Source organism: Triplophysa dalaica, chromosome 6, assembly GCF_015846415.1.
Source record: "Triplophysa dalaica isolate WHDGS20190420 chromosome 6, ASM1584641v1, whole genome shotgun sequence".
NCBI classification, from domain to species: Eukaryota; Metazoa; Chordata; class Actinopteri; order Cypriniformes; family Nemacheilidae; genus Triplophysa; species Triplophysa dalaica.
Window position 1 is genome coordinate 13,196,145 of NC_079547.1, and position 26,960 is coordinate 13,223,104.

At 38.7% G+C, this 26,960-nt stretch overlaps 1 protein-coding gene across 1 annotated transcript in view; it reads right to left on the reverse strand.

The window, feature by feature from the left end:
• The window catches only part of tgfbr3 (transforming growth factor, beta receptor III), an 88,648-nt gene that overhangs the window by 30,797 nt on the left and 30,891 nt on the right, over window positions 1-26,960 (reverse strand). The window contains exon 4 of the mRNA XM_056750771.1: window positions 6,933-7,070. Within this exon, the coding sequence (XP_056606749.1) occupies window positions 6,933-7,070 (138 nt within the window). The remainder of the gene's footprint in view (window positions 1-6,932; window positions 7,071-26,960) is intronic.

Sequence of the window (26,960 nt, forward strand, 5' to 3'; positions counted from 1 at the left end):
TTCTGTCAAAAGTTCTTTAAAGGACAATCTCTTTTTTAGTTTTTTATAATCTGAAGAACTTTTTTTCGCCACAAAGAACCTTTTGTGAAAAAGAAAGGTTCTTAAGATGTTAAAGGTTCTTTATGGAACCTAAAGGTTCGTCTATGTATCGATGAGCCTTTTGACGCACCTTTTTTTAAGAGTGTCCTATGGCAGTAAATAGGGGGTGAGATCAGTTTGGTACCTAACATTCTTCCAAATATCTTCTGTTGTGTTCAGCAGAACAATGGAATGTACACAGGTTTGTTACAATCTGAGGGTGAGTAAATGATGACAGAATTGGTCTTTTTGGGTGCACTATCACTTAAACATTTATTTAACATTAAGTTTGTTTTGGTCACCTTCAGGATTTGACTTAACTCATGGCCTGCCTTTAGATAACTGCTAAAGCAATTGTCATAAACACAATGGGCCCTATTTTAACGATCTGAAAGGCAAGTGTCAAAGTGCAAAGCGCAAGTAACTTTGTGGGCAGGTCTCGGCGCTGTTGCTATTTTCCCGGCGGGATAAATGGCTCTTGCGCCCGGCGCAAATCTAAAATGGGTTGGTCTGAAGTAGCTTCATTATTCATAGGTGTGGTTTGGGCGTAACGTGAAATAAACCAATCAGAGCGTCATCCAACATTCCCTTTAAAAGCAGGTGCGCAAGTTCCGTTATGGATTGCTATTATTATGGCGTATTTACCAGGCGTGCGCCAGGAGCGGTTCACAGCCGAGGAGACTGATGTTCTTGTAAGAGCAGTGAAAGACAGAGAAGTTGTGTTGTATGGGGATGGGAGAAACCCACCCAAAATAGCGTCGGTTAAACAGGCGTGTAAGGAAATAGGCACAATTGTTTCATCAGCTGGCATCCCCAGGACGTCGCACCAGTGCCGCAAGTGCTACAATGACATCAGAAGACGGGGAAAGTCCAAGCTCGCCAGCATCAATCGGGCACGCCGTGTAATGGGAGGTGGATCTGCCTCTACTCAGGACACCACAATGATTTCCGTCATCTCATGTGTTAATATTTTTTTAGTGTAACAATTTATGATTTGCAAAAATAACTGTTGCATCTGTGTAGATTACATGAGCAAAGTTTATGCGCGTTGTGCACGCTATACATTATGGTCAAGCATGCGCCCTTAAAATAGCATAATGAACAACGCGCAACGCGCCACTGACTTTAGACTAGGTTTTTTCTGGTCAGTGGCGCAATTGTTTAATGGAACAGCAAAATAGCACCAGGGATTGTTTGCGCCGGAACACGCCTCCTTTTTTGCGCTGAACCGCCCAGGGAGCGCAAGTTCATTCACTAGTTTAGCGACGTGCTTCTGTGGAGGGAAAAGCGCGCTTTGCGCGGGTGCAAAATAGGAATGACACATGCGTCGGTGTACAAAGTCAATTGCGCTGGGTGCAAGATAGGGCCCAATATATGACGTAATGTTTTCGAAAACAACTCTAATATATAGTCTAGTGTAAATGCACTATGTACAAAGTTTGACATTAAGGAATATTGGCTTGCTAATAAATGTCAGTGGATGACCTCAGCATATTTTCCTATGAAATATTGTTTGTACATAGTTGTCTTTATGAGATCACGTGGGAATACATCCTGTCTCTATGGCAAATAACTCAATTTGAGGTCTAGCACGATATTAACATTTTCTCATCCATATCCTCAACTGTATTTGAAACCTGAAACTTGATTTTAGACCAAGAAAAACAGTGGTCCTCTGGACTTCAATCTCATGCTGTGCTGACCTGTTTTGATGTGCATTTTTACAAATTTAAGTACCCACATGCAGGCAGGTCCCATTTGTGTGGGGCACTAGTCACTGATTGATCACCATTGGAAAGAAAGGACATGATCAACGGTCACCAATGCCTCCTATTACATTTTTATGCAATTGTCCAAAGAGATTTACAGTAAATGCAAAATACATGTTTGATCTGTTTTGTGTTTAAACTTTACAGGTAATATACTCTATGGCTCTGGTTTTATCTGCACCATGCCTTACAAGGTGAGCTACAGGAACACAGCGCAAGAAAGACATTTGAAAACATTTGCAAATGACTACTGCAGAAAACCACTAGTTACATAAAGGAATTTATGGCGTACCTAAAAGAGGAAGTGTGTGCATTCCACAAAAGCATAATAGAGTTAAGCCACTCATGCCTTTTGCTCTTCATTTATTGTGAACTGCTGTCCTCATATGATAGGGATGCAAATCCCAACCAGTTTCTACTAAGCTTATTGCTCTTCTGACTAAATATGGTTGAATGTTCAGGGGGTGATTAGCTCATCCTTACCTAAACCCTGTCCAGATCTCCTCTGAGCTCTCTCAGCGCAGTGAGAGATAAGAAAACACAATAGATCTTGTCCTCTTCTTATTTGGGGGTGAGAGAGGGGTGAAGTAACTATGCTCTCTGTTTAATATGATGGCTGGGAAACATTGATGTTGTCAAGGAAAGCAGACTCTAATTTGCCCATTTTATATCTGTGAGTAACTTGGCTTCAGTTACTTCAACAAATAAACAACCCTGTAAACACCATGACAACCAAGTAAATAAACTGTTTTCTTATTACTACTATTAATACTAAAAGAAATCCCCAGTGTTTAACTCATCCTAGACCCTATTTGTTAAAGAGAGGTTTCTAATTCATTTTGTTTAAAACGACCAAACTGCATATTGTACTGTTGTTTGATCATTTGTTGATATATCTACTACTGACAGTTCATATTAAAAGCTTTGTGTTGTTGCTATGATGTATAAAGGGCAAATAATTTCGGCTCTGCTCCCTTGCCGTACTATTATTGTGTTTTTAGCTGCAGGCTCAATTTTTTCACAGCTGTAAGCCTTTGTTTACTGCTCATATTTCTGGGGACAAAGAAGCTACAACTATGCCCTGTTCAATTTATGCTCATAAAGGTGGAATTGGTCAGTTTTGAAGATCTGACTCCAATTAATAAGGCAAAATTTATGCCATTGTTACCGTTTACTCCCTTTTGTTCTTAGAGGTGTAGCATTTCCGAAACATGCTCTTAGCAAGTGGTCGCCAACGCCTTGATCCCAACCTACTCATGGTCAATCTTTGAGACTTTGCCTATCAATCTCGAAAGAAATAGAAAAAAAATACACAAATATATTGTGCCTGCACTGAAAAAAACGTTGGGTTGTTTTTTTTAACCCAACCGCTGGGTTGAGCTGAGTGGGTCATTTTATTGGGTTGTTTTTATCAGCGTTGGGCAGTTTTTGTGTAACCCAGTTCGATGGGTTACAGGTTGGATCATTTCATTGGGTTATTTTCATCAGCGATATTTATATCCCAGTTCGCTGGGTTATAGGCTTGGTAATTTTCACTGACAGTTGACGCACACCTGACGCGGGAGATTTAAATCGACTCAGGAAGGAGCAGCTTTCCGCGACGAAAAATTGTTGGATTTATCAGGAGAAACAAGGTTTGTATCAATATTTTTATTTATATCTATCGTTGAGCATGAAAATGCAAAATTGGATCATTTTAATTGCATTTTGTTATTAAAAGTAATGCAAGCTTCGTCAGCTTTTGGTTTGCTCGTCTGTTATAGTCTTAACGGTTATGCGAGTCTATGTTATATTACAATGTATACATTTCCTATGTTAAGAATTCTACGCTTTTGTCAGAAACGTAACCAACATCTGAGTTATTTTTACTATTTATTTATTAAAACATTATTTGTAAGTCAAAAACTTGACGCAATCGTGACACGTTATAAAAAGCTGCCCGAAGTTGTTGAAACCAACCGTACCATCATATGTGGTTAGGGATATTCCCTATATATATATATATATATATATAGGGTGTATGTGGTTAGTACGTGTATGCCTCACTGGTAGATCCGAGTTCAAAAACCCGTCAAGTGCAGTGTCCAAAGAGGGGTACTTTAACCCAACTCAGTTGGGATGGTGTTATACCAATCCATAGTTGGGTTATTGTTAGGTTATTTTTAACTTTAAACTTGGTTATTTTTAACCCAACATAATTTTGTGTGTGGTTAATGTTCAATTTTACAAGTGCCTCTCTCATATTCTTTTGATCCAGTGGTTGTACAGTATATGTTTTTAAGTTCTGCATTCATCTTTTTATGGCTGTGTTAATAATGATTCTGGGAGTTCTTAACACAACCATTAACATAGTTTACATTTCAGTGCAGGCCAGGAATGCAATTTGTCCCATATTTTGCATAGACATAATTCAATAACCACAAATGATACATTTTATGTGGAAATTAACATAACAAAAAGCTAATAAATATCTCAAGAAAAAGCAGAAAAAATATAAACCAGCAGACATAAAATTAAGTTCAGCACAAAAATGAAAAAGAATGCCACGGAAATTATAGTAACAATGTAATTTCATATATTTACATAATAAATAACTCGCAATAAATACATAATAAATACATATTAAAATAGTAAATAATTAAACAATTAGGGTCTATTAAAAAAATTGGTAACACTTTAGTATATGGACCAAATCTCACCAATAACTTGTTGCTTTTTAGATGCCTATTTTTAGCATATTGTCATTTTATTTACACATTGTAGTAGAGTAGGCGGGGCGAGACCGTGGTTCGAGTCCGGTGAGTAATTGTGAATTAGCGCCAACTGTGCGCACACCGGCCTCGAATCACGTAGGAGATGGGAGAATATAAAAGGAACGAGCGACCGGACCGTCAAAGAGAGAGGACCGGGCCCGAACTTGTGTTTGTATTTATGTTTATGTTATTTCGCCGGCGGTCGTCCGTGAGGGGCCGCCGGCTGTTGTTATTTCTGTTAATAAATGTTTAATGTCTGCCGGTTCCCGCCTCCTTCCTTCCCTTTTATTGAGATTTGTTACAGTGGTGCCGAAACCCGGGAGGAAGGAGAGACATGCTGTCGGAGAGTCCTCGCCGCCGAGTGGCCTCGCGGTGCCGGAGTGGTGGCTCTGGGGAAACGGAAGTGCACAGTGCGGCCACCGTCAAAACTTCGGTGGAACGGCGACCTTTGCTGCCGCGCCCCTGGGTCGAGGTAGGGTGGCTTTCGTCCAAGTGGGAGCAGGGGGGTTGCCGCCGTCCGCCAGAGGCCGGAGCCTGTGTCCGTCCCCCGAGGGGGAGGAGCAGGGGGCGGAAGTGCTGGGTGAGCCACCGCCTGCCAGAGGCCGGAGCCTGCGTCCGTCCGCCCAAGGGGGAGGAACAGTGGACGGGGAACCCGCCCCGACTCCCGGGTAAAGGAGGAGCCACCGCCGGCCGCCAGGGGGCGGACGGTCGAGCCGTCCACCGAAGCCCCAGGGCCACCGCAAGGCACCGCGAAGGAGAGTACTCCGGCTGGTTGAGGAACGAGCGGCAGCATGTCGGGGAACCAGATTTTTTTTTTCCTCTCTCTCCTCTCTCTTTCCGGTCGCTCCGAGGGCTCCCGTCTCCGTTGTCTCGTCTCGTCGCTGCATACCCCCCACCCCACCCCCCCCGAGGGAGGGGGAGGGAGCTTGCACAGTCGCGGGGGTACCCCCCGGCCTGTGAGGGGTGATGGGGGTATGTAGTAGAGTAGGCGGGGCGAGACCGTGGTTCGAGTCCGGTGAGTAATTGTGAATTAGCGCCAACTGTGCGCACACCGGCCTCGAATCACGTAGGAGATGGGAGAATATAAAAGGAACGAGCGACCGGACCGTCGAAGAGAGAGGACCGGGCCCGAACTTGTGTTTGTATTTATGTTTATGTTATTTCGCCGGCGGTCGTCCGTGAGGGGCCGCCGGCTGTTGTTATTTCTGTTAATAAATGTTTAATGTCTGCCGGTTCCCGCCTCCTTTCTTCCCTTTTATTGAGATTTGTTACACACATATTCAAGATGACCATATTCTACTTCCCTAATTCTTCCTAATACCTAAACCTAACAACTACCTTACTAACAATTAAGAAGCAACAAATTAGTAGTTTGCTTAGGCAAAAGTCATAGTTGATGGTTTATTAATACCGAGAATTGGACCTTAAAATAAAGTGTGACCAAAAAATCTTATCCACATGTTTTAAAGTCAAGCTGTCATGTGTAAATAAGTTAATGTCCTTGTCGTGTTTTTCCCTTTATTTTGTCAGACTAAACAACTCAATATTTTACAGAGTTTTCTCGGTTGCATATTTGAAAATTGGAACAAAGCATTATATGTTACTTAAATAAAATTAGGCTAAATAAAACTGCTCCAAGCAGTTGACCAATCGGAGTAGACTGAGCAAAATACAGATTTGTTTTTTTACTTTAAATCATGTTATTGTCTTCCAGCAGATCCAAATAACAAAAGTATATAAACTGAGGATGAACATAATATGGGAGCTTTAAAATAATGCATAAACTAAATGTTAACAAGCCTTATTGTCAAGTGTTATCCAAAATGATTGTTCCACATCTCAAAAAGAAATCCAGTTATGTTTTAGCAGTGGCCCAGGGTATTGAAAGCCATGAGCACAAAACCAAGACTACAGAATAAAACTCAGCACTCTGCTAATTACTGGCATTTGCATAGAACCGTCTCACCACCAAACCTCCATCAGGGAGCCACAATCCACAGACTACAGCAATCAATCTAAACCTGTGAGCCATTGCCAGATGCAATTACACATGCATCTGTCTGAAGGATGGTTGCAATTGGCACATGGCGGGTTTGTGTGTACACATGTGTATGTTTGTGTTTCCTTTAGGTACACACACCTGAATACATCTTTGAGCAAGCGCGAGTGTGGTGCCAAGGAGAGTGTGAAAGAATTGTGTGTTTGAAGATGCTTGTTGATTCCAAATGCAAATTGAAATATTCATTACTAAAAAAATAAGGATGAGAGCAGCTCGCAAGCTGTAGAGCCACATAAGACAGGGATAGAGAGATGGTTTGTGAGTCAGACTTACGTGGAAAATGCGTTTGACTCCTGGGGCTAGATTCTCTGTATGAAGTTTCCAGATTATCGGCTGAGGGGAGTTCAGGACAAAAACCAACGGTTTCTGATGCACACGCAAAGACTGGATGGGCCGCAGATGTAGCTTCACCTGGAAAAAACACAGAATGAGGTCAAGGAGAAAATGCAAGAGAGTGAAAGGAAAACAAAAGAATATCCCTTAGAACTAGTATTGGAACATTTTGTATAAATCTACAGTTTATTTTAAAACCCATAGGATCATATGTTGTGATATTCAGTCCCCCTGGGTTTCACATGAGAATTTACATGGAATTCACACAGGTTAAAAAAACATAGGGTCATGTTTTGGCACATGTGGCCTTTCTGGAATGGAGAATTCTTGTGACCCCACACAACCTCAGAAATCCCCTGCCACCTCATTTGCATCTCTTGTGTTCCCAAAGAAGAGAACCTCTGTGCTCAAACATGTAATACCTCATTCCACTTCCCCTCAGATTATTTCTTCACCTCTGCCCTGTACAATGCCCTGCTCTCCTGCACTCTGCAGTTCTTCCAGTAATGTTTGTGCCAAAAACATGACTATAGCAACACTGTGGATGCCTGTTAGTCCTTATCAAAGTATTTGCTATTTATGTCTCCACCCTGCAGATAATCCCACAGTGACAGAGGAAAGCAGTGTTATTCTTTGGAAGGCCACAATAATATGTGACCTCACTGGTATTTGAACTTTCACACACTGGCTCCTTTGTTTGGAAAAGATGGCGATAGGAAGTGAAATAAAAAAAGAGAGAGAGATCTAAAGTGGTGTGAAAAAGTATTTGTCCCCTTCCGGATTTTTTGTTTTTTTGCATATTTGTCATGCTTAAATGATTCAGATCATCAAACAAATTCTTATATTACTCAAAGAAAACCAGAGTAAATACAAAATGCAGTTTTTAAATGATGGCTTTATTTATTAAGGGAACAATCCAAACATTTCTGACACTATGTAAAAAAGTATTTCCCCTCTTGGTAAATCATGAATTAACTTTGAATTTTTTAATTGAATAACTGAGTTAAATCTCACTTGCCACACTCAAGCCTAACAAGTGCCAGACCTTTTGAATCAAGAAATCACTGAAGTAGAACCTGTCTGACAAACTGTAGTAGTCTAAAAGATCTGAAATAGCAACACACCATGCTTACTTAAGAATTGCTTACTTCAAGAATCTAAAGAAATTCAAGAACAGATGAGAAACAAAGTAATTGAAATCAGTCTCGAAAGGGTTGCAAAGCCATTTCTAATTCTTTGGGACTCCAGCAAACCACATTGAGAGCCATTATCCACAAATGGAGAAAGCATGGAACAATGGTAAACGGTCCCAGGAGTGGCCGGCCCCCAAAAAATACTCCAAGAGCACAACGATGACTCGTCCAGGAGGACTGAAACGATCCCAGAACAACATCTTAAGAACTGCAGGCTTCTCTTGCTTCAGTTAAGGTCAGTGTTCATGATTATGCAATAAGAAAGAGACTGTGCAAAAATGGCATCCGTGGGTGAGTTCCAAGGCGAAAACCACTGCTGACCAAAAAGAACACAAAGGCTCGTCTCACATTTGCTAAAAAAACATCTTGATGATCCCCAAAGCTTTGGGGCAAATATTCTGTGGACTGATGAGACAAAGGTTGAACCTTTTGGATGGTGTGCGTCCCGTTACATCTGGAGTAAAACTAACACAGTATTCATAAAAAGAACATCATACCAACAGTCAAACACGGTGGAGGTAGTGTAATGGTCTGGGGCAGCTTCACGACCTCGACGAATGGCCATAATATATGGAACCATGAATTCTGATCTACCATAAAATCCTAAAAGAGAATATCTGGCCATCGGTTTGTGACCTCAAGCTTTATCGCACTTGGGTTATGCAGCAGGACAATGATCCAAAACACACCAGTAATTCCACCTCTAAATGGCTACAAAAAATCTAAATAAAGGTTTTGGAGTGGCCTAGTCAAAGTCCGGATTTAAATCCAATTGAAATACTGTAGCATTACCTTAAAAAGGCTGGTCATGCTCGAAAACCCTCCAATGTGGCTGAAATAAAACAATTTTGCAAAGAAGAGTGGGCCAAAATTCATCCACAGTGATGTGAAAGAGTCATTTGGGAGCTTTCGCAAACGCTTGGTTGCAGTTGTTGCAGCCAAGGGTGACACAAAGTTATTCGATTTTCGGGGGAATTAGTTTCTTCACATATGGTAAGAACTGTTTGTATTGTTATTTCCCTTAATAAATAAAACCATCATTTGAAAACTGCATCTTTTATTTACTCTGGTTTTCTTTGTGTATTTAAAATTTGTTTGATGATCTGGATCATTTAAGCATGACAAATATGCAACAAAAAAAATCAGGAAGGGGGCCAATACTTTCTCACACCACTGTATACTGGTGAAATTAGAAAGCTAGCAATGAATTTACTTTACTCAAATTGTTTATTAATCTGTTCCAGATTTGGTGAAGGTGTTTTTTTATCTTTATGTGGAGCTCCAGCCTCTGACGGGGCCCAGTGGGCCAAATATAACCTTCTGATTTAGAGCCTGCAGTGAGATTGAAACCAAACTCCATTCCACACATGGTTTGATGAACTACCTCTCAACACTGACCTGACAAACAAGCACTGCCTCATCACCTTTAGGACTTTAATACTGATCCTCTTCATCACTTAGGCACTGACCAACATATCAAGTCACATTCCTTATTCTGAGAAATAAACGTTAACAGGGTCCCCGGTGGAGAATACTTTTTTCTGGTTGGTCTTTCATAACTTTGAATGCAATTCTCAGTTACGTCTCATTTTAACTAAGTATTTACTTTGTCTCAGAGAGAGGGAAATATACCAACAGCAACAAATGACACAACAGTTGACACAGTATGCAGACGTATTCACTATGACTACGTAGTTTATAAATGGTTTTATTATTGAAATCCCTGTTGCTTGGAGTCTTGCAGAGACATGTTATATGGGAAGAAAAAAAAATCCAGGAGACAGCAAATGTCTTAATTTAATCTCCATGAAATCCAACTTCTCTCTAGGCGAAAAATGAATGGAAATTTGTTATGTTTGTTTCTCATGTAAGTACTATACAGTAACACATTTGAACACATTCTCATAGCGATGTTAAACTACTTACTTATCAAATTACTGTTTTAAGCAATTATGTAATTCAAACATAATAACATTTGGTTAATATAATTACCATAGATTCAGTCAAACAACAAAGTCTCCTTTGCTTTAATGTAGTCACTCAATTATAGTACTGGAAATAGTTCACAGGCTTGCATGTGAAAGCATTCTAACCATTATGACTGATACATTGGATGTTATTTTGTTTAATTCTTGACATGAAAGTCATGTTCAAACCAGAGAAAAATCTTTTTGATACTTTAGGGAAAGGAGGTTCTCAAAATCAAATAGTAATAACATAAAACTGGTTTCAAAGAATTACCTTATTTGGTGTGTTTCCCAAAAGGCCCTTGAAGACACAGTGTCTTGTCTTTAACAGCCAGTACATAGGAACGGAACAGAAGGCAGACGACTTAGGATACTTTTGTTTAAGTTGGACTATGGCACCTTAAGAGAGATCTGATGCAATGGCCTGATCAACAATCAACTAATGCTCTATGAGGCAGGATTGTAGATCAGATCTTACCTAGTCCAATAAAACCGATTCAGATAAAAGACAGCCATAAACTCCAAATGTCTCTTTGCGAAGAAGCAGATGTGCTTGCAGATGGAATTGTGACGTATTTATGTTTTTTTCTGAATGGCAGGCAGTTGAGCTACATCTCAAGTAAGCTGACCAAGGCTCAGAGCTGCGTAATGTGCATCTCCCCCACAGATCTGAGTCTATGTGGAAGGATGTTGGATGAGTTGTGAGTGTTTAGAAATGAGAGCAATAAAAGTGTGGCAATAATCATAAACAGGCCTTTGGAGAGAAGAGAATGGAAGAAGTTACAGATTGCACTCGGTGGAAATTGTTATTTGTGCTCTGTGAATTTTTCTAAATCAGGATTTAAGGGCAACCTAAGCCTCCCCCTTGGCTCATTCCGAGCAGGCCTTCACAAACAAATCCTACCTGCAGAGATTTGGTTGAACTTTGAGACCAAACATACCAAGGAGAGCAAGAAAGGATATGAAGATTTTCGTTTTCATTCTATAAAGTATGCATGGGTTAAGAGTGAGTGTAATCGCTTTACCGCTCATGCTCATTCACAACTCCTTCCTGGTGGAACATTCTTCCTAACTCGGTCCGGTCAACCACATCTCTCACAAGATTAAAAAAACTACTTAAAACACATCTCTTCTGTGAATACTTGATGGACAAATATGAAAAAAATACGAAAAATACACTAACAGTCTCTTTCTCTCAACAGTTAGTGGTCTAGCTTTTGTTGAAACCAGTAACTTTGTATTGGCACCTATTGTATTATTGCTCCTGTATGAACTCTTTGTAAGTCGCTTTGGATAAAAGCATCCTTTTAAATGACTAAATGTAAATGACTAAATGTACATTTTGGAACATACTACAGCAGATCTTCCCTATTTGCCTTGTCTTGACCAATAAGTTTGTTAACTTGTGCATAAAAATGTACTTATGTGAATATGTCAAGATTAGTAGGTGGTAGTAATATACCAGAAGCCAACCACCAAAAACCAAAAAACTAAAAAGCTAATTTGCCTGAGGCAATGGATAACAGGTTATCAATTTGTATATAAATTGTAGTTTCTTGCACAGCCCAATCAATTCCATTTTTATTTTGAATTGCATTGGTTTGGGGATTTTTTCTATCAAAAGTTTTGCATGCGATTCTTTGTCATTTCGAGTTTGACAGGCACAGTCCTCAATAACAAGAAGATTATATGGAATACAATAAACAAACAAAAATACATTTAAATTAAAATACAGGGAAAGAAAGTAATCTGTCTGAAAAAAGGACACAGACAGACTAATGGAAAAAGGTGCACACAACACCAACTCCCCTGTTTATAAAAGTTTTGGAATTTTAGAATCAGACAGAACCAATTCCAAACAAGTGAGTCATTTAAAAAAGGCACAAACACAGATGCGTTGAGGCAAAACTGTTTAAAGGTGAGAAGCAAATTACCTTGGCCAGCCATGAGCTAAACCCCAGCTCTAAAAATGAGCTCACATGCTCTTCATCACACGTTGGCAACATTTGTAGTTTATGAGCGTTGATTAGTCCCACAGATCACACTGGTTCTGTGAAACTCCATCTGCTATTCCGTAATGCAACTGAAAAGCAACTTGGACAATGCATCCGATACAACATGGTTTAAAAAGGATTTCTTAAATGATTCTCTATTACTAATAGCTTATGAAGAATCGAAAATGCATTCCACTAAACACAAACATGCCCCTTTACCACCAAAGTGGTGATGGAGCCGAACTATCGCTTCTTTCTAGCTCCCAATTTGTACACGGCAACTAAAGAAAAAGGTGGGTCTGGGTCAGAAAATTTGATCTGGGTTCTAATCCGGACCATTTAATCTGCTGGATCAGACATTACAAGAGCTCTCCCATCTGAAATAAACAATTTCTCTTCAATTGCTTGACAATTCATGTTTTTAGGCTTTCATAATTCGGAGTAAGCCTTACAATCAAAGATTGCGTTCTGATATATTTGTTTTTAGACAGAATGCAGTCCATTCTGACAGTTATAATCTTTCAACACATTGTAATCGCAACAACATTTCACTAGAAATTATATCATGGCAACCCTCAAGGCCGTTTACATGAGACCATTAACAACTAAAAACGGAAAACTTTTAATGCGTTTTGACTGGTCATTTACATGAAAATGGTGTTTTGGGGGACTGAAAACGCAAACTTTTGAGAACGGGTCTCAAAGTAGAATTTTTTGAAAACTACGGCATTAACGTTTCCGTTTAAAATCTGAAGGCGGCAATTTCCAAAAACAATGCGTCATAAGCATGCTTTTTACGCGTTCAGTCCGTAGGCATGTGCGAGCATTCCCCAAACAATAATGGCGCCCTCCATGCTGTATGCTTGTGCCGCTTGACATACTTATCATTTCTCCAGCAAAAAGTAGATGTATAATGTATGCGGATATGCGCAAGCACTTCTGGTTTCTTTACAGCGCCATCCACTGGCCTGGCATGCATAATACATCGTTTTTATTCCATTTCCCGGATCCATGTAAATGCAGAAATGCAAAGGAAAAACGTTTCCGTTTTAATCCTGTAAACATACTCTTAAGGCCATTGCACATTGAGTCCGCAAATTTTGGACATTCCGGAGACACCGTACAAACCAACGTCAAATACAAAAAAATCTGTGCGAAGATATTAGAGGTCTTTGTACATACAGTCCAAAATTGCACTGGTTTGTATGGTGTCTCCAAATTGTCCGGTGTGTTTTATGTATTGTCAAAACCTCTCTCAAATTGCTTGCTACGGTTGCGAAAAACGCCGAAAAATCGAACCCAGTCTGGATTTTTTTATGACAGACGAAAATATCAGAGGCAGTGTGTAAATGTGATTGACACAATGTGAGGTCGTATTTATTTTTTAATGTGCAGAAATTTTGGATGCAACTGGTTGGACTCAACCACTGAAACTGCAACTCAATTCCAAACCGAACAGAGTTGTTAAATTGAGCAAAGCCAGATCACAGAAAAAAAGGATCAATTAAAATGGTCGCGCTGATGTGGGAGATAAGAAAAGGACATGGTATGACTAAAGTCCAGAGAGCCTGTGCCTGGTCCTGATTTTAAAGCCGTTTCACAAACTGCTGTCGGAGAGAGTGATGTGGACGTCTGGCCTGGTTGAGTTACAGAGAAACTACAGATCATGACAGAAGACAGCTGCACCTCCCTGTACAAACCCCTTCACTGAAGCTAGCTTTAATACTGATGATGGGAAACCGTTTGCACATCTGTTTAATTAAACACATAAGCAAAAGAAGATTTCAGTGTGGATATGTGCCGGTCTGTCTGTGGAACTTTACACCATAAAAAGGAACTAATAAATGACCTCTCCTTAACTATTAATATGCATTACAATTTGCATACTCCACTAATTAAGGTAATTTAGTATTATAAATAGTGCAAGGAGTGTATTCATTGAAATAAAGTTAACTACAAGTACGCTGGGGGTGGAGGTGGGTTATCTTACTCTGTTAGCAAGCTGTGCTTTACTGCAGTCATTATTATGATTGTTTTTATTTAATTACATAACTAATATGCAGACTCATTTTCAATTATTGTTTTATTTCTGCTTTTTGACAAAATATTTTCAATTAGTTTTTATGTTATTCATGTACAAATAGGAGCAACTGGAATTATTTGGAACTATTCAATTATGAAATAATCATGAAATAATTTATTTTTAATGCACAGTGGTGTATTTATTTTAAATGAGTGTCTAGAGACAGGACCGCAATGTTTGCACGTATAATCTGATATGCTCAAACACTGTTTTGCTTTGCAAAGCAAAGATTTGTGCTGTCAGGAGATTTTCTTTTAAATATGATCAAATCACTGCCATGTGTCTGGACATGATCTTCATTTGCCTCTTTTTCTCCGCACTTCGTTTGAAACAATGTAGAACTCTGTGAGTTATGTGTAGGCTTATGTAGATGTGTGTTGCTTGTGTGATGCATGTATTTTATTTATGTTATTCTTCTTGGATGGCTGAAGAAAAATAAATGAGGAAAAGATTAAGCGATAGATCTGTTGAGTGTTGTTATCACTTCTATATGCTGATCAGTGACCCCTGAGGCCCCCTTTGTGCACGGTGTTATCTATCTGCCTATGTCTGAGCACATACCTAGTGCTGTGGCATGGACCCTGATTATCATAACTGATATATCTACCTCATCCGGTCTCTGAGTAGACCTACCTGAACACAAGGGCAAATGGTCAGCCATCAGATTGTATGTTTTTGTAAATAAAACTGGGGGTAAGTCTGCTAAACATTATCTACTGATCCAAAGACAAATGTTTGAACTGATTAGGTCGAAAACACAATATGCATATGTTAATATAAGCCTGATAAGTCATGGTTAAAATGAAAATTTTTATGGCAGACCAGACAATTTACATACTAGGACACAACATTAACAGCGTTGACAGGGCCATTAATAATGTTAACAGTAAAGCTGCTGTAAATCAATGTGCATTGGACAAAGCACTATACAAATAAATTAAATGTAATTCAATTGAATTAGGAGTAAAATTCCTAGGCACTGAAGTTGAGGTTGTGTGTGTAAAACCAGTTCTCTATAGGTTTTTCTCTAGCTGGAGGTGTGGATGTTACTGCTCTTCTCTTCACCTCATCAAAATCTCATGTTTGGGTTTGCTGGGGCTCCAGTCTCTATCTAAGAATTCCACCAGATAAAACAATCATCCGCTCGGCCTCATGCTGAGCAGCGGCCAAGAGCAGGCGTTTGATGTTTAACTTTCGCTAAATGGATTGGACAAAGATGCCCTGTGAGTGAGATTAAACTGGCTTGACTTTGTTTATTTTCAGCTATGCTGTAGAATCACACTCTCATAGAGGATAAGAGACACAGGCTGTTCATTGTTTGTTGTCATGTTGCTAAAACAAAATTACACTTTTTTTGTAAAAGGTCGAGGGCGCTTTTGTGACACTGACAGTTTTGACACATAAAAGGCAACTCCTACACACAGAATTCAAACTTATCAAGTTTTAAAAGAGAGAAGGAAACATGTACCATATCTTTTTGTTGTTGCTTGAAGACAGTGCAGTGCGCTCAATCAAAATCGGAGATGTTTTGACACACCTTTTCTCTGTCAATAGGTGAAAACTGATGCCAACGTTGACAAGTTCTCTTCTAAAAGAGTCACAGGTAAAATAAAATATAATTAAGACTGCCAGTACTTTAAAATCTGAGTTCAGACACAAAAGCTAATGAGAACCACTTCTTTAATCCCAACCAGTCTTGGTTTATATTCACTTTCTGAGTACGGCATCTAATCTAGTGTTAATGTGCCATAGAGACATTCTTCTCTTATCAGACTGCAGAGTTCCTCTACAGAACACACATTCTTGTCCCTAACTACTTGCTGTTCTTATCACATCTACAGCCATATAATGAACACTTTGTTTCTCCTCTTTCCAAGACCCTCCATCTATCCACAAACACACATACAAACAGGCTTGCGGGCAGAGGGAAGGGTTCTGGCACTTTGATCCTTCGGTCACTGCGCAGACTGATGAGATCACTTCTGTTTCAATGATTGCGATGAGGGAGAGAGTTAACCTGGAACTAAAGGATTACCGCCCATCAAGGCTGTGTCAAAACACAGCCATTCTCTGCCGCCCGCCACAGGGGTATCAGACTATCACTTTCTAGCCATGCCTTTGTAGAGATGGCAGTGATGAAGGGAGCAGATTGCAAGCTTGTAAGACCTCTGTTTCTGTAAACATCTCTTCAATAGTCTGTATTCCTAGTTCCCCAGAAATATCTATTATTACCCAACTCGTGCAGTCGGGAAGAGTCTGCCTTTATCTACTGGGCTGCAAAGACATGGCTCTTTATCAAAACAGAAAAAGGTACTCCTTAATGAGTCAGACCTTACTGCTCTGCCAAAAAACATTCCACAGCATCGTCTCACGTCATCCCAACCTATATTCATGGAAAAGCATGTGTCATAACAAATGGCTCTCAATTACCACTAAGGGCTGTTTCACACAATACACATAAGCACTTTTTTGGCAGTAATCTGTGTGCTAGCGTCAGGAGTGCAGTGCTGCGTAGCAAAACAATCTTTTTCTGGGCGTTCAGTGCTAGACTCAGCAGAAAATATAGATAAATCACTCTAAACACCTATTTATCAATATAAACTTTTGCAATAGGCTTTTAGAGAGCATTAAACAATTGACTGAAAGAAATTGCATATTGAGAATATGTTTTATTACGTCTCTATTTATTTAATCTTCCTGAACCCATTTAAGTTCAGTAATTGATTTAAGCACATGTAGCAGTATGTAATGCAATGTAAAATACAATCTTTTTTTGTTAATTTTAGTACTTATTTTATTGCTATTGCTATACTGGTGGTGGGTGAGGAGAGACCCCCCTTATAAGATTGTAAAGCACTTTGGGGGTGCAGTAATACACACTAAAGCGCTATATGTTTGCCTCATTCATTCCTTCATTCTATTTGAAAAAAAAAAATGGTATAATAAGTGGGAAAAAAGAGCACAAATGCACACCACTATACGAAAGCCGGACATACAGAAAATAACCAAAAGATCATTTGCATAATTATTTAAGAGTTCAACTTTCAAGGACCACTAAAGAGAAAGGAAACCCCATTATTCTTATAGTGATGGAGGAGTGAAAGCAGTATGCACAGTCATTGCAGGGTGTTCAGTTTCACTTAATTATACAGCGCTGTGGTACAGTCTGGATAGGAGCCATGAACGTTACAGAGCAAAAAGCAGCTGTGCATTTCTCTCTGTTATTCAGGGGATAACAGACTGCACTGTCTACTGTAACACTGTACAACACACTGGCACTAAGAAACAGAGACAGGAAGTCATTCATTCTGATTCGTGCAGTAAAATGTGTGTGTGTGTGCAAGGGGAGGGAGGTTGTACTTGAAGGGTTTCATACAAGGATGTTAGTTCAGTGTGAATAAGAGGGCAGCACTGACACTTTGCAGCTGCTGTCTATGTGTGTTTATGTGAACTTTATTTGTATGTGTTATTGTTCAAAACTATTTATCATCATTTCTCCTGGGGTCCATTATAAATTAATATTCAAGTTTTGTGGGTCAAAACAGTATACAAAAACTATTGTTTTACAATATATTTTTCTGACAAAATTCTAAGACGTTACCAGACTTCTGTAAACACCCTGTTGTAATGTCAAATGAGCTAACACAGGCTGTGGGTTTGTTAACCATGAGGTCGAAAACTGTTTTCATTCCGTAATTTGTTTAAAGCACATTGGGTATAAACGAAACAGAGTGAACAAAAGCCAAATTAGCCACAAAAAGAAAATTATGAGAGAAATCACTCATTTGTTATAGCCATTTTTCCCCAATGTTGTAATCTTTCTGAGAGATGCCACAAATACACAAGGTTTGACAGACATTTTACAATTTATCCTCGGAATGTTTGGGAATATTTTTTGGTGCATTTAACAGAAGCAAACTCAAGTATGTAAGTATACAAAATGATCTTCCCTGGACTGTGAAAAAAGTTTTGAGTTTTAATAGTACAGAAGCTCTTTGTAACATTAAAAGCTGGAAGCATAACTGTTATCGTATATAATTGTCTAATGTATAAATTTAGTCTGTAAGGATCTCTTTACTTACAGCTTCTCTTAATTCCTGTTTTCCATCGCATTTCCTGTCCTGTTTCCTTGAAATACACCCTGTAGCTAAACCAGTACTCCAGATATCCTCATCATTTTTTGCCCTGTCAGGTAACTGTTTGACACGTACAGTAATTGTAACGTAGTGCTTACTGCTTCTGCAAGTGACCACACACTCCTGTACGAGTGACCATGAACCTAACATGTGCATGCTTGATGACAAGACACAACATTTTCAACCCCATCTGACGGGGTTAAGCCTAAAAGGTGAGAAGGAGGATTTGGAGCATTTGGAGACTAATCAGTAATAACCAGTAATCGTAGACTGACCCGTCACATTCGTGCTAGTCTCATTTGGTCAAACTGAAGGTCTGGAAGCTCTCGCCACTTTTTTTTGCCAAGGCCCGCCCAAGTGTCCATATGACTGACAGGTAAAGCAACCAATCACGTTTTGGTCTGTGGATGTCTGAGACTAGATTCGTGCTGACTCTGTAAACAAGCATCCGTGGTCAGCTCCAAGACAAACAGGAGGGTGACCACTTCAAACAAAGAGAGATGAATTTATGAACTTGAAGCTCCGAGTTACATTCCATGAGGCCATTTGACAAACAGACTGCCAATTTCACACAATATGAAGGGCAAGTGACATTATTATGTCTAACGGGAGGTTGCGAGAAAGACAGGGTGCATTTTTGCTCGGTCTCTGAACTCTAAGGGATCATAATACAAACATTTAGACATAAGACTAGAACCAAAACTCTGTCATGTACAAACCTGTTTAAAAAAAAGAGTGCCTCGCTACAACTGTAGTATTTTATATCCTCTCAACAGGTATCTTAGTAAGGAATGTACAGTGACACAATTTAACATGCTCCTATGGACAATGTAGGTTCAAATCTGGCTCCTGATCCTTAAAATGTTCTTCTTTTGCTCAAACAACATTGCAAAAAAGTCACAAAATTAAGAAAGAAAGAAAGAAAGATGAACATTTGAACATTTTGTTCAGTGATGTAGCACTGCTGGGATGTAAATTTTGGATATTTAGGAAATTAGTAAATGGAGATTAAATAACTTACATAAATATATGTAAACATCACTTTCATGATATATAACATATATTAGACAACCCCTGTGAGTCAGAAGAACAGGGCTGGTAATTCTATCACCCCCTCTAGGTTTTCAACATTGTGTTTGAGAGAAGTAAATCAGTATTTCGCTGAATTGTTTATGTCTTGGACAATCTGATCCATCTGTTGTTGAAGGCCGGTGGCGCCTGGGCATATGAAACACGACCCTGCCACAGTTGCAATGCTGGATTAGGACTGAAGGTCAGTGTGTGAAAAAGTGTGAGGAGTTGGTTTTCAGTGCGCATTTAAATGTGTTTTAAGTGTGTGTGGGTGTGTTTCCAGAGGATCACATCTGTAGCAACGAACGTTAATGTCAAGGCTCATTGTGATTTAGCTAGATGGCCTTGGTTTCTTATCTCACTCCATTGGGATGAAACAAGAAGCAGGGACAGTTCAATTCTATCCGCTACAATCCTTGACCCCACAAACATTCACTGGGCCAATGAGGAGTTCAGAATCATCAGTCTTCCTGCCAACAAAGCAAACCACACAGGTAAACAACGCCTGAGAGACAGTGAGCTAGACGTCAGTTTTACCAATACATAAAATTTATTTTATATACTGTAACTGGTTATAAAAGCTCTGGCCTGGCGGGTAACCCCACACTTCTTCATTAGTAAAGTGAAGCAAGCCAATGAATACTGTACTAAGCGCACAGCCCTCAATGAAATGGAGAACATGTGGAAATTATCCAAAACAAATAGTCCAGATGTGTTCATATATAAACCATAAATGTGTCAAGGACAAATAGTTTTGCTTCATATTAGAATGCTTCTAAAGACGACAATTCAAACAAAGTTATCATTTGGGCTAGGCAAAAATGTGATAAGCAGGACAATGCATGTTTTTATTTGCTAAAAATTACAATGAACAAAAACGTGAGACAGGGTGATGAAGTGATATCATGAAAATAAGCGTCTTCTGTGTTCAGCATTAGAATGATCCTATAGAACCAGAAACTGGAGTCATGTTATGTTTAAGAAACATCTAACCACAAAGGGCACTGATGAGAGACACACAACTTAAAAGTTGTATAGTTCACCTTTACAATGAAAAATCTGTCGCTATTTACTCAACCTGGGGTCATTTAAAAACTGACAGACCTAGGACTCTGTTTTGTAGAAAACAAATATATGTCTAATACTGCAGCCATCCTTGTACGTTAAAACAAAATAAGGATCAGGACTGTGATATTCACAGTAGTCTTTGTCTAACTTGCTCACTAATGTATCTAAAATTGCTGTATTACCAAAGATAGGGATATAGAACCAATGCACAACTACCCGCGATTTTAGAAATCTTCCCCATTCAAGTATAGGACTGTGGACCTGCTATGATGTTAAATTTCTGCCCAGAAGTGCTGCAAACATGGCCACTGAGTAGCACAACTTCTGTAAACGGACTTTGGTATTACTCAAGCAGGAGTACATTTTTGTTCTCTATGAGTGTTAGTAAATAACTGTTGGATATTTAAGACTACTTTTATGTAGCTTCTTTCCGTTTTAAAACTTACCAGAGGGGGTCAACATGAACAAGAATGAAAGGTGAACCAAAATTTCTCCCCTTGTATTCCACAAAAAGTAACTGCATATGGGTTGGATATGACATAAGAGTGAGTAATGACATTAATAGAAAATGTGTGTGCATGTGTGTGTTTGTTTGTTTAGTGGATTCCCATCTTTCCTTCCAATCACACAGCATAATAGCTGGATTGAAGATACTTAGAAATTGTTCTTAGAAATACCTGCAGTTTGGAATGTGGTGAAGATAGAGAATGTAATTCCTCCTGAATCTTACATTTTATCTTGTTGTGCAGACAAAATCTCACACTTTTTAATGATCAATTGGAAAAAAATACACATTAACACACATTTATTCATGTTATTAATGCGATAATTTCCTTTTTCGAATAAATGCACAATAAAGAGCAAAGACAGACTCTAAAAGGTCTAACAATATTATAAGCAAACTATGAGAATTGTCTTTCAATTGCAAGGCAGTTACGTGCATAAAGCACAAAAAACAGCAAATCTGTTACCAGGATACCAACACAAACCCACAACAATAGCCCTACTGGGAATAAATCCTTTATCCACCTGCCAACAAAAACTAATTGCATTACAGCATGGCAGAAAATGACATCTCTCAATAAGGACTGGCCAACCTCCAAACTTCTTTCAGCCCTGAGGCTGCTGGAATCCTGATGGCTAGATGAGACATGTTGATTTTCACAAGTATCCGGCTCATGATTTCAGACCCTTGAAAAGTACTGACTATGCACTTTTACATGGTGGGATACAAAAAGCCAACCAATGACTCACTCATGCTATAAGATGGGCCTATGTGTATGTTTTTTTTTTCATGAATAGGACCTGCTGTTTTTACCAGTCAAATACAGCAGTTAACATTTGTATTAAAGTATAAATGTTATATATTTTCAGATATTATCAAATATCTTTTGTTTGTTTACGACATTGGAGATAATAACAAGCAAAGAAAAGAAGCCTTATTTCCCTCTCTGTATTTTTATTTAGTCATTTGAGATATGTCAGATAGCATTCCTGAAGCTTTTGTTTCACATACTGAAGCCTTCAACAGCAATCTGATCTCTCTGTCATGGATGTTTACAGCGTTCCACTCCTGTGCTTTGGCCACCACACTTTTCTTCTGCTCACCGCCTGTCCGGGTGAAGGGAACTACAGTCATTTGAAGTCATCCTGATAACAATGGGAGAGGGTATATGCCGAACATAGTATGGATATGGGCGGCACACAGATTGAAATCTGAGAGTACTTTTAACTCTGGCAGCAGTAAAGAAGGGAGCGTTTTGTCTGTGCAGACCCACTTGAGCGATGCTTGCATCCTGATGCAAAAAGCACATGACTGTGGTAGAAAGGCAGTTTAAAGCTGCCATTGTCTGTATCAGCAGGGGCCGATATTGTATTTCGGTGGAGCCTGACCCACAGGGTGTAAGAGATCTGCTCTGAATTCGCGTGGCTGATAGACCCCAACAACTAAATCCATTTAGGCAGGCTGCACTTCCTATCTTTTATTCTACGTATGGCCCATCTCGCTTCCTCTCGATAGCTCCCTTTTTGCTAACAAATGTCCAGACAAAACCTCGAAAAAGTAAGCCTTACTTTCTTGAGTTTCAATGATGTTTTTCTTGGGACGTGTTGAGGACTTGAAAGCCAATATTTCTCAAAGTAAATATTTTCTTTCCTCACTCATTGTTCACTAATGAAACTAAAAACCAAAAAACTTTAGCAGAAATGGTTTATATCAGAAATATGGATCTGCCTCAGAAATTGACCAGCCAAGTTCTTGTATCGCACTTACTAGTTACAGTTAAATCTCAATAATGTTCATTTCCACAGAAGTATTTTCAAATTAATGCATTTGTGCAATGAACTACGTTGATGTGAGAGAATGTGACTCTGATTCTTATTTGTATAATATTTTTTTCTTAGTCCAACATTACACAACATGGTTGTGAATAGAAAATTCAAAACCATTAACCTTGGTTTCTAGTAACAGTCTAACAGGCAATACATATGTATATGGTAAGCAAGTTGTATGACACAAGCATGACCTCATGTATGATTTAGGCATGTTGAAAACACTTCTTGAATTTTTGTGTTTGACAATGTTCAAACATATATATATCTATGTTGAAAATGACCAGGACAGGATACCAAAGTTAAAGTTTTAGTTGGTTAAATTAGTAAAAGGTTAATTGACGCAAGGACCATCTGTGACTAGTAAGCAACTGTCATAAACAACCAACTTATGTATGCCGATACCAGTTTTGGGTAAGTTACTCTGAAAAAGTAATGAATTACTAGTTACTCATTACATATTCAATAGTGTAATTAGATTACTGTCCAAATTACTTTGTCCAAAAAGTATTTAGTTACTCATTACTAATTACTTTCTATATCCTACATCAACCTTGATTAGTTAAGTGATTCAAGAATATACATGAAACGGCTTATTGAATTCATTCAAATAATAATATTAACTGACCAAAGTATTACAAATGTGAGAATTATACATTAAAGCCCAGATTTTAAAGTTAGACTTTGAATTTTGAAGTCAATTACGCTATTGCACAAGTATATATTTAACAAAGTATTTAGTTTAATTACATCAAAAGTAACTGTATTTAAATTACAGAAAACACATGAGTAATCCCTTACTTTACTTTTTCAAGGGAAAAGTAATTAAATTACAGTAACTAATTACTTAGTAACTAGTTACACCCAACAATGGCCGATACAACTGTTTACTCAACTCAACTCTCAACTCAACTTTATTTATATAGCGCTTTTAAAAATTTCATTGTTACAAAGCAGCTGTAGCCTACATGAGACACATTGAATACAAGAAAAACAACTAAAGGCATATACCTGTAAAAACAAGAAAAAGGTGAAAACAACAAAAGACAGACATACAAATGCTCCACACACAAAATATGCATACATACTTACACACATTGACATAGACGCACACACGCAAACACACTCGCACACACACACAGTGAAACCACACATAGGAGAGAGAACGGACAGGAAGAAAGAGAACCACAGGTCAAATATTAAACGGACTATAAATTCTTATATGCATTATTAATTATGTCTAACTTCTGAATTCTAAAGCAGCCCCCCTGGCCAGGCAAATAGTGCAAAACAATATGCAAATATTGTTTACATCTGTGTGCGCATGCCCAGCATGTCTGAATGGTCATGTGACATGCATTTTCGGTAGTGTAAGGCAAGGCAAGTTTATTTATATAGCACATTTCATACAGAATAGTAATTCAAAGTGCTTTACATAAAAATAATTCAAAGAATCATATAAAAATAATCACAACAATAAAAATTGATTTAAAATGAATTAAAATTCAATAAAATTATCATTCCGTAAATGCACAAGTAAAAAGATGAGCTTTCAGTATGGACTTACAGTAAAGGGCCACAATCCCAGAAAGTGCACTTTTAAATGTTTATCTACCAGAAATTGAGTATATGCAGTAGCCCCGTGTAATTATACAAATCCATCTATTCTTCTTTTTGTTATCTCCTTTTAACCACAACAGTGACACAAAACAGGCTGTTGGCGATCCCCTAACAACCTGATGTCACATTGTTTACGCCCGCCCATGACCACTCACAGACTCCGCCGTACTGAGTCATTTTCAGCCATTTTCAGGCAAGAGCAAAAATGGAACATAACAGTAGGCCGGGAGGAGACTTTTCTGACGAGCCTAGGTTCGGAAAGACTTAGCGTTCGGAAAGAATTTACTATTTTGGATCGACATATAATGTGTTTAGCATGTTAGTGACTGTTGTTTACATATTCGCAGCTAAACCTGAGACATGGTCCAAAGACAGGTGTTATGTCGTAACGTTAGTGGTAAAACGCATAGCGCCCGTCGGTTCAGAAGACATGTGACCGACATAATTTCTGTAAAGCTTATTCATTAAAACGAAATAAAGTTTTTTTGTATGTCCTAAGTGCGACAATACTTCTCAAATACATCTCAGTTCAAAAACTGAACTACAAGTATTTTCCAGCACACCCCTTAGTGGCGAAGTCCAACTTCTTGAAGTGAAAAAAAATACTATTAGATCGTTTACACAATTATACCGGTATTTAGGGACAGGCACTACAATGGTTCAGATCTTACTTAACAGACAGACATCTATACGTCCATTTAAATGGGAAATCGTCAAATCTTACGCAAGTAAATTATGGATTACCTCAGGGATCGGTTTTAGGACCCTTGCTTTTCTCCATATACACGCTGCCCCTCGGCAACATTATTAGAAAACATGGAATAAGCTTCCACTGTTATGCAGATGATACTCAGCTATATATCTCATCAAGACCAGATGATTCCTTTAAGCTATCCAAACTGGCAGAGTGCATCGAGGACTTAAAACATTGGATGACTAGTAATTTCCTCCTTTTAAACTCTAGCAAAACAGAAATATTACTTATTCAGAATATCTCAGATTACAGCCTGCAAATTGAAAGCTGCACTGTTACTCCAACAAATACAGTTAAAGACCTAGGCGTTATATTAGACGGCAACCTGTCATTTAAAAATCACATCTCAAATATCACAAAAACAGCCTTCTTCCACCTTAGAAATGTTGCCAAATTACGAAATAGTTTATGTGTTGCAGACGCAGAAAAGCTTATTCATGCATTTGTGACCTCACGGCTTGACTATTGTAATGCTCTACTTAGTGGTTGTCCTGTATCATCGATAAAAAAACTACAGTTAGTTCAGAATGTAGCTGCCAGAGTTCTTACTAGGTCAAGAAAATACGATCACATAACCCCAGTTTTATCATCGCTTCACTGGCTACCCATTAAGTATTGATTTTAAAATTCTTTTAATTACTTACAAAGCCCTGAACGGTTTAGCACCTACTTACTTAACCAAGCTTCTATCATGTTACAACCCATCACGCTCTCTAAGATCTCAAAACTGAGGACTTTTGACAACACCTAGAATAACAAAATCCACCAAAGGGACCCGAGCTTTCTCATACGTAGCACCTAAACTCTGGAATAGCCTTCCTGATACTATTCGAGGGTCAGACACACTCTCCCAATTTAAATCTAGATTAAAGACACATCTTTTCAGCCAAGCTTTCACTTAATGCATAGTTAATGAACAGCAGCTACGCTAATTATTCTCTTTATTCTCTTTCCGCCTCTGCCTCGGGATGGCCATCCCGAGGTAGAAAGAAGTTCCACCATGTGAGACTGTATTCATTCATTTATTTATTTATTTAGAAATTAGATATTATTTATTAGAATGATCTTACTCGTTGTATAAATACCATGCACTGTGCTGTGTTTTAACTTTTCTGTTTTTCCTGTTTGCCCCTGTAAAGCTGCTTTGAAACAATACACATTGTGAAAAGCGCTATATAAATAAACTTGAATTGAATTGAACTGTTAAAAGTGTTTTTGAAAGTCATGTCGAATGTGAAAAGCACATTAGACACCATTTACATGCTTTAAAGGTAAATTTGTTACTTTAACCGCTGCTTACGCATGCAGCATGAATGCTCTCATCTGTTAACATGTGCGCTGCAAAAGATATGAGCTGCTTTCTTACCACTGAAGCGTGTTAGTGGTGTTTATGCCTTTGACTCAAATGACCTGAAATGCCCTAATCAGACTCTTATCATATTGGTGCGTGTGTTTTCCATGTGTTTGAACAACGAGATCCAATTGCAGACCCACTCATAGATAGTAATGCAAACATGATATTGCACACTTTCATTGCGAAAGACTTGAGTCAGCAGCGCTTTCAGACAGATATTCTTTCCAGCAATTACATCAATATCATTTAACACCCCCAACATCTACTAAAAGAACTAACAACTTATTAGCAACCCAGCCAGCTTGCCCCAGCCAAGCACAAATCAAAGTATGTTGAAAGCTACTTTATCATTGTAAGCTAAAGCTCAAACTTTGCCAAATAAAACTTGGTTCCCAGT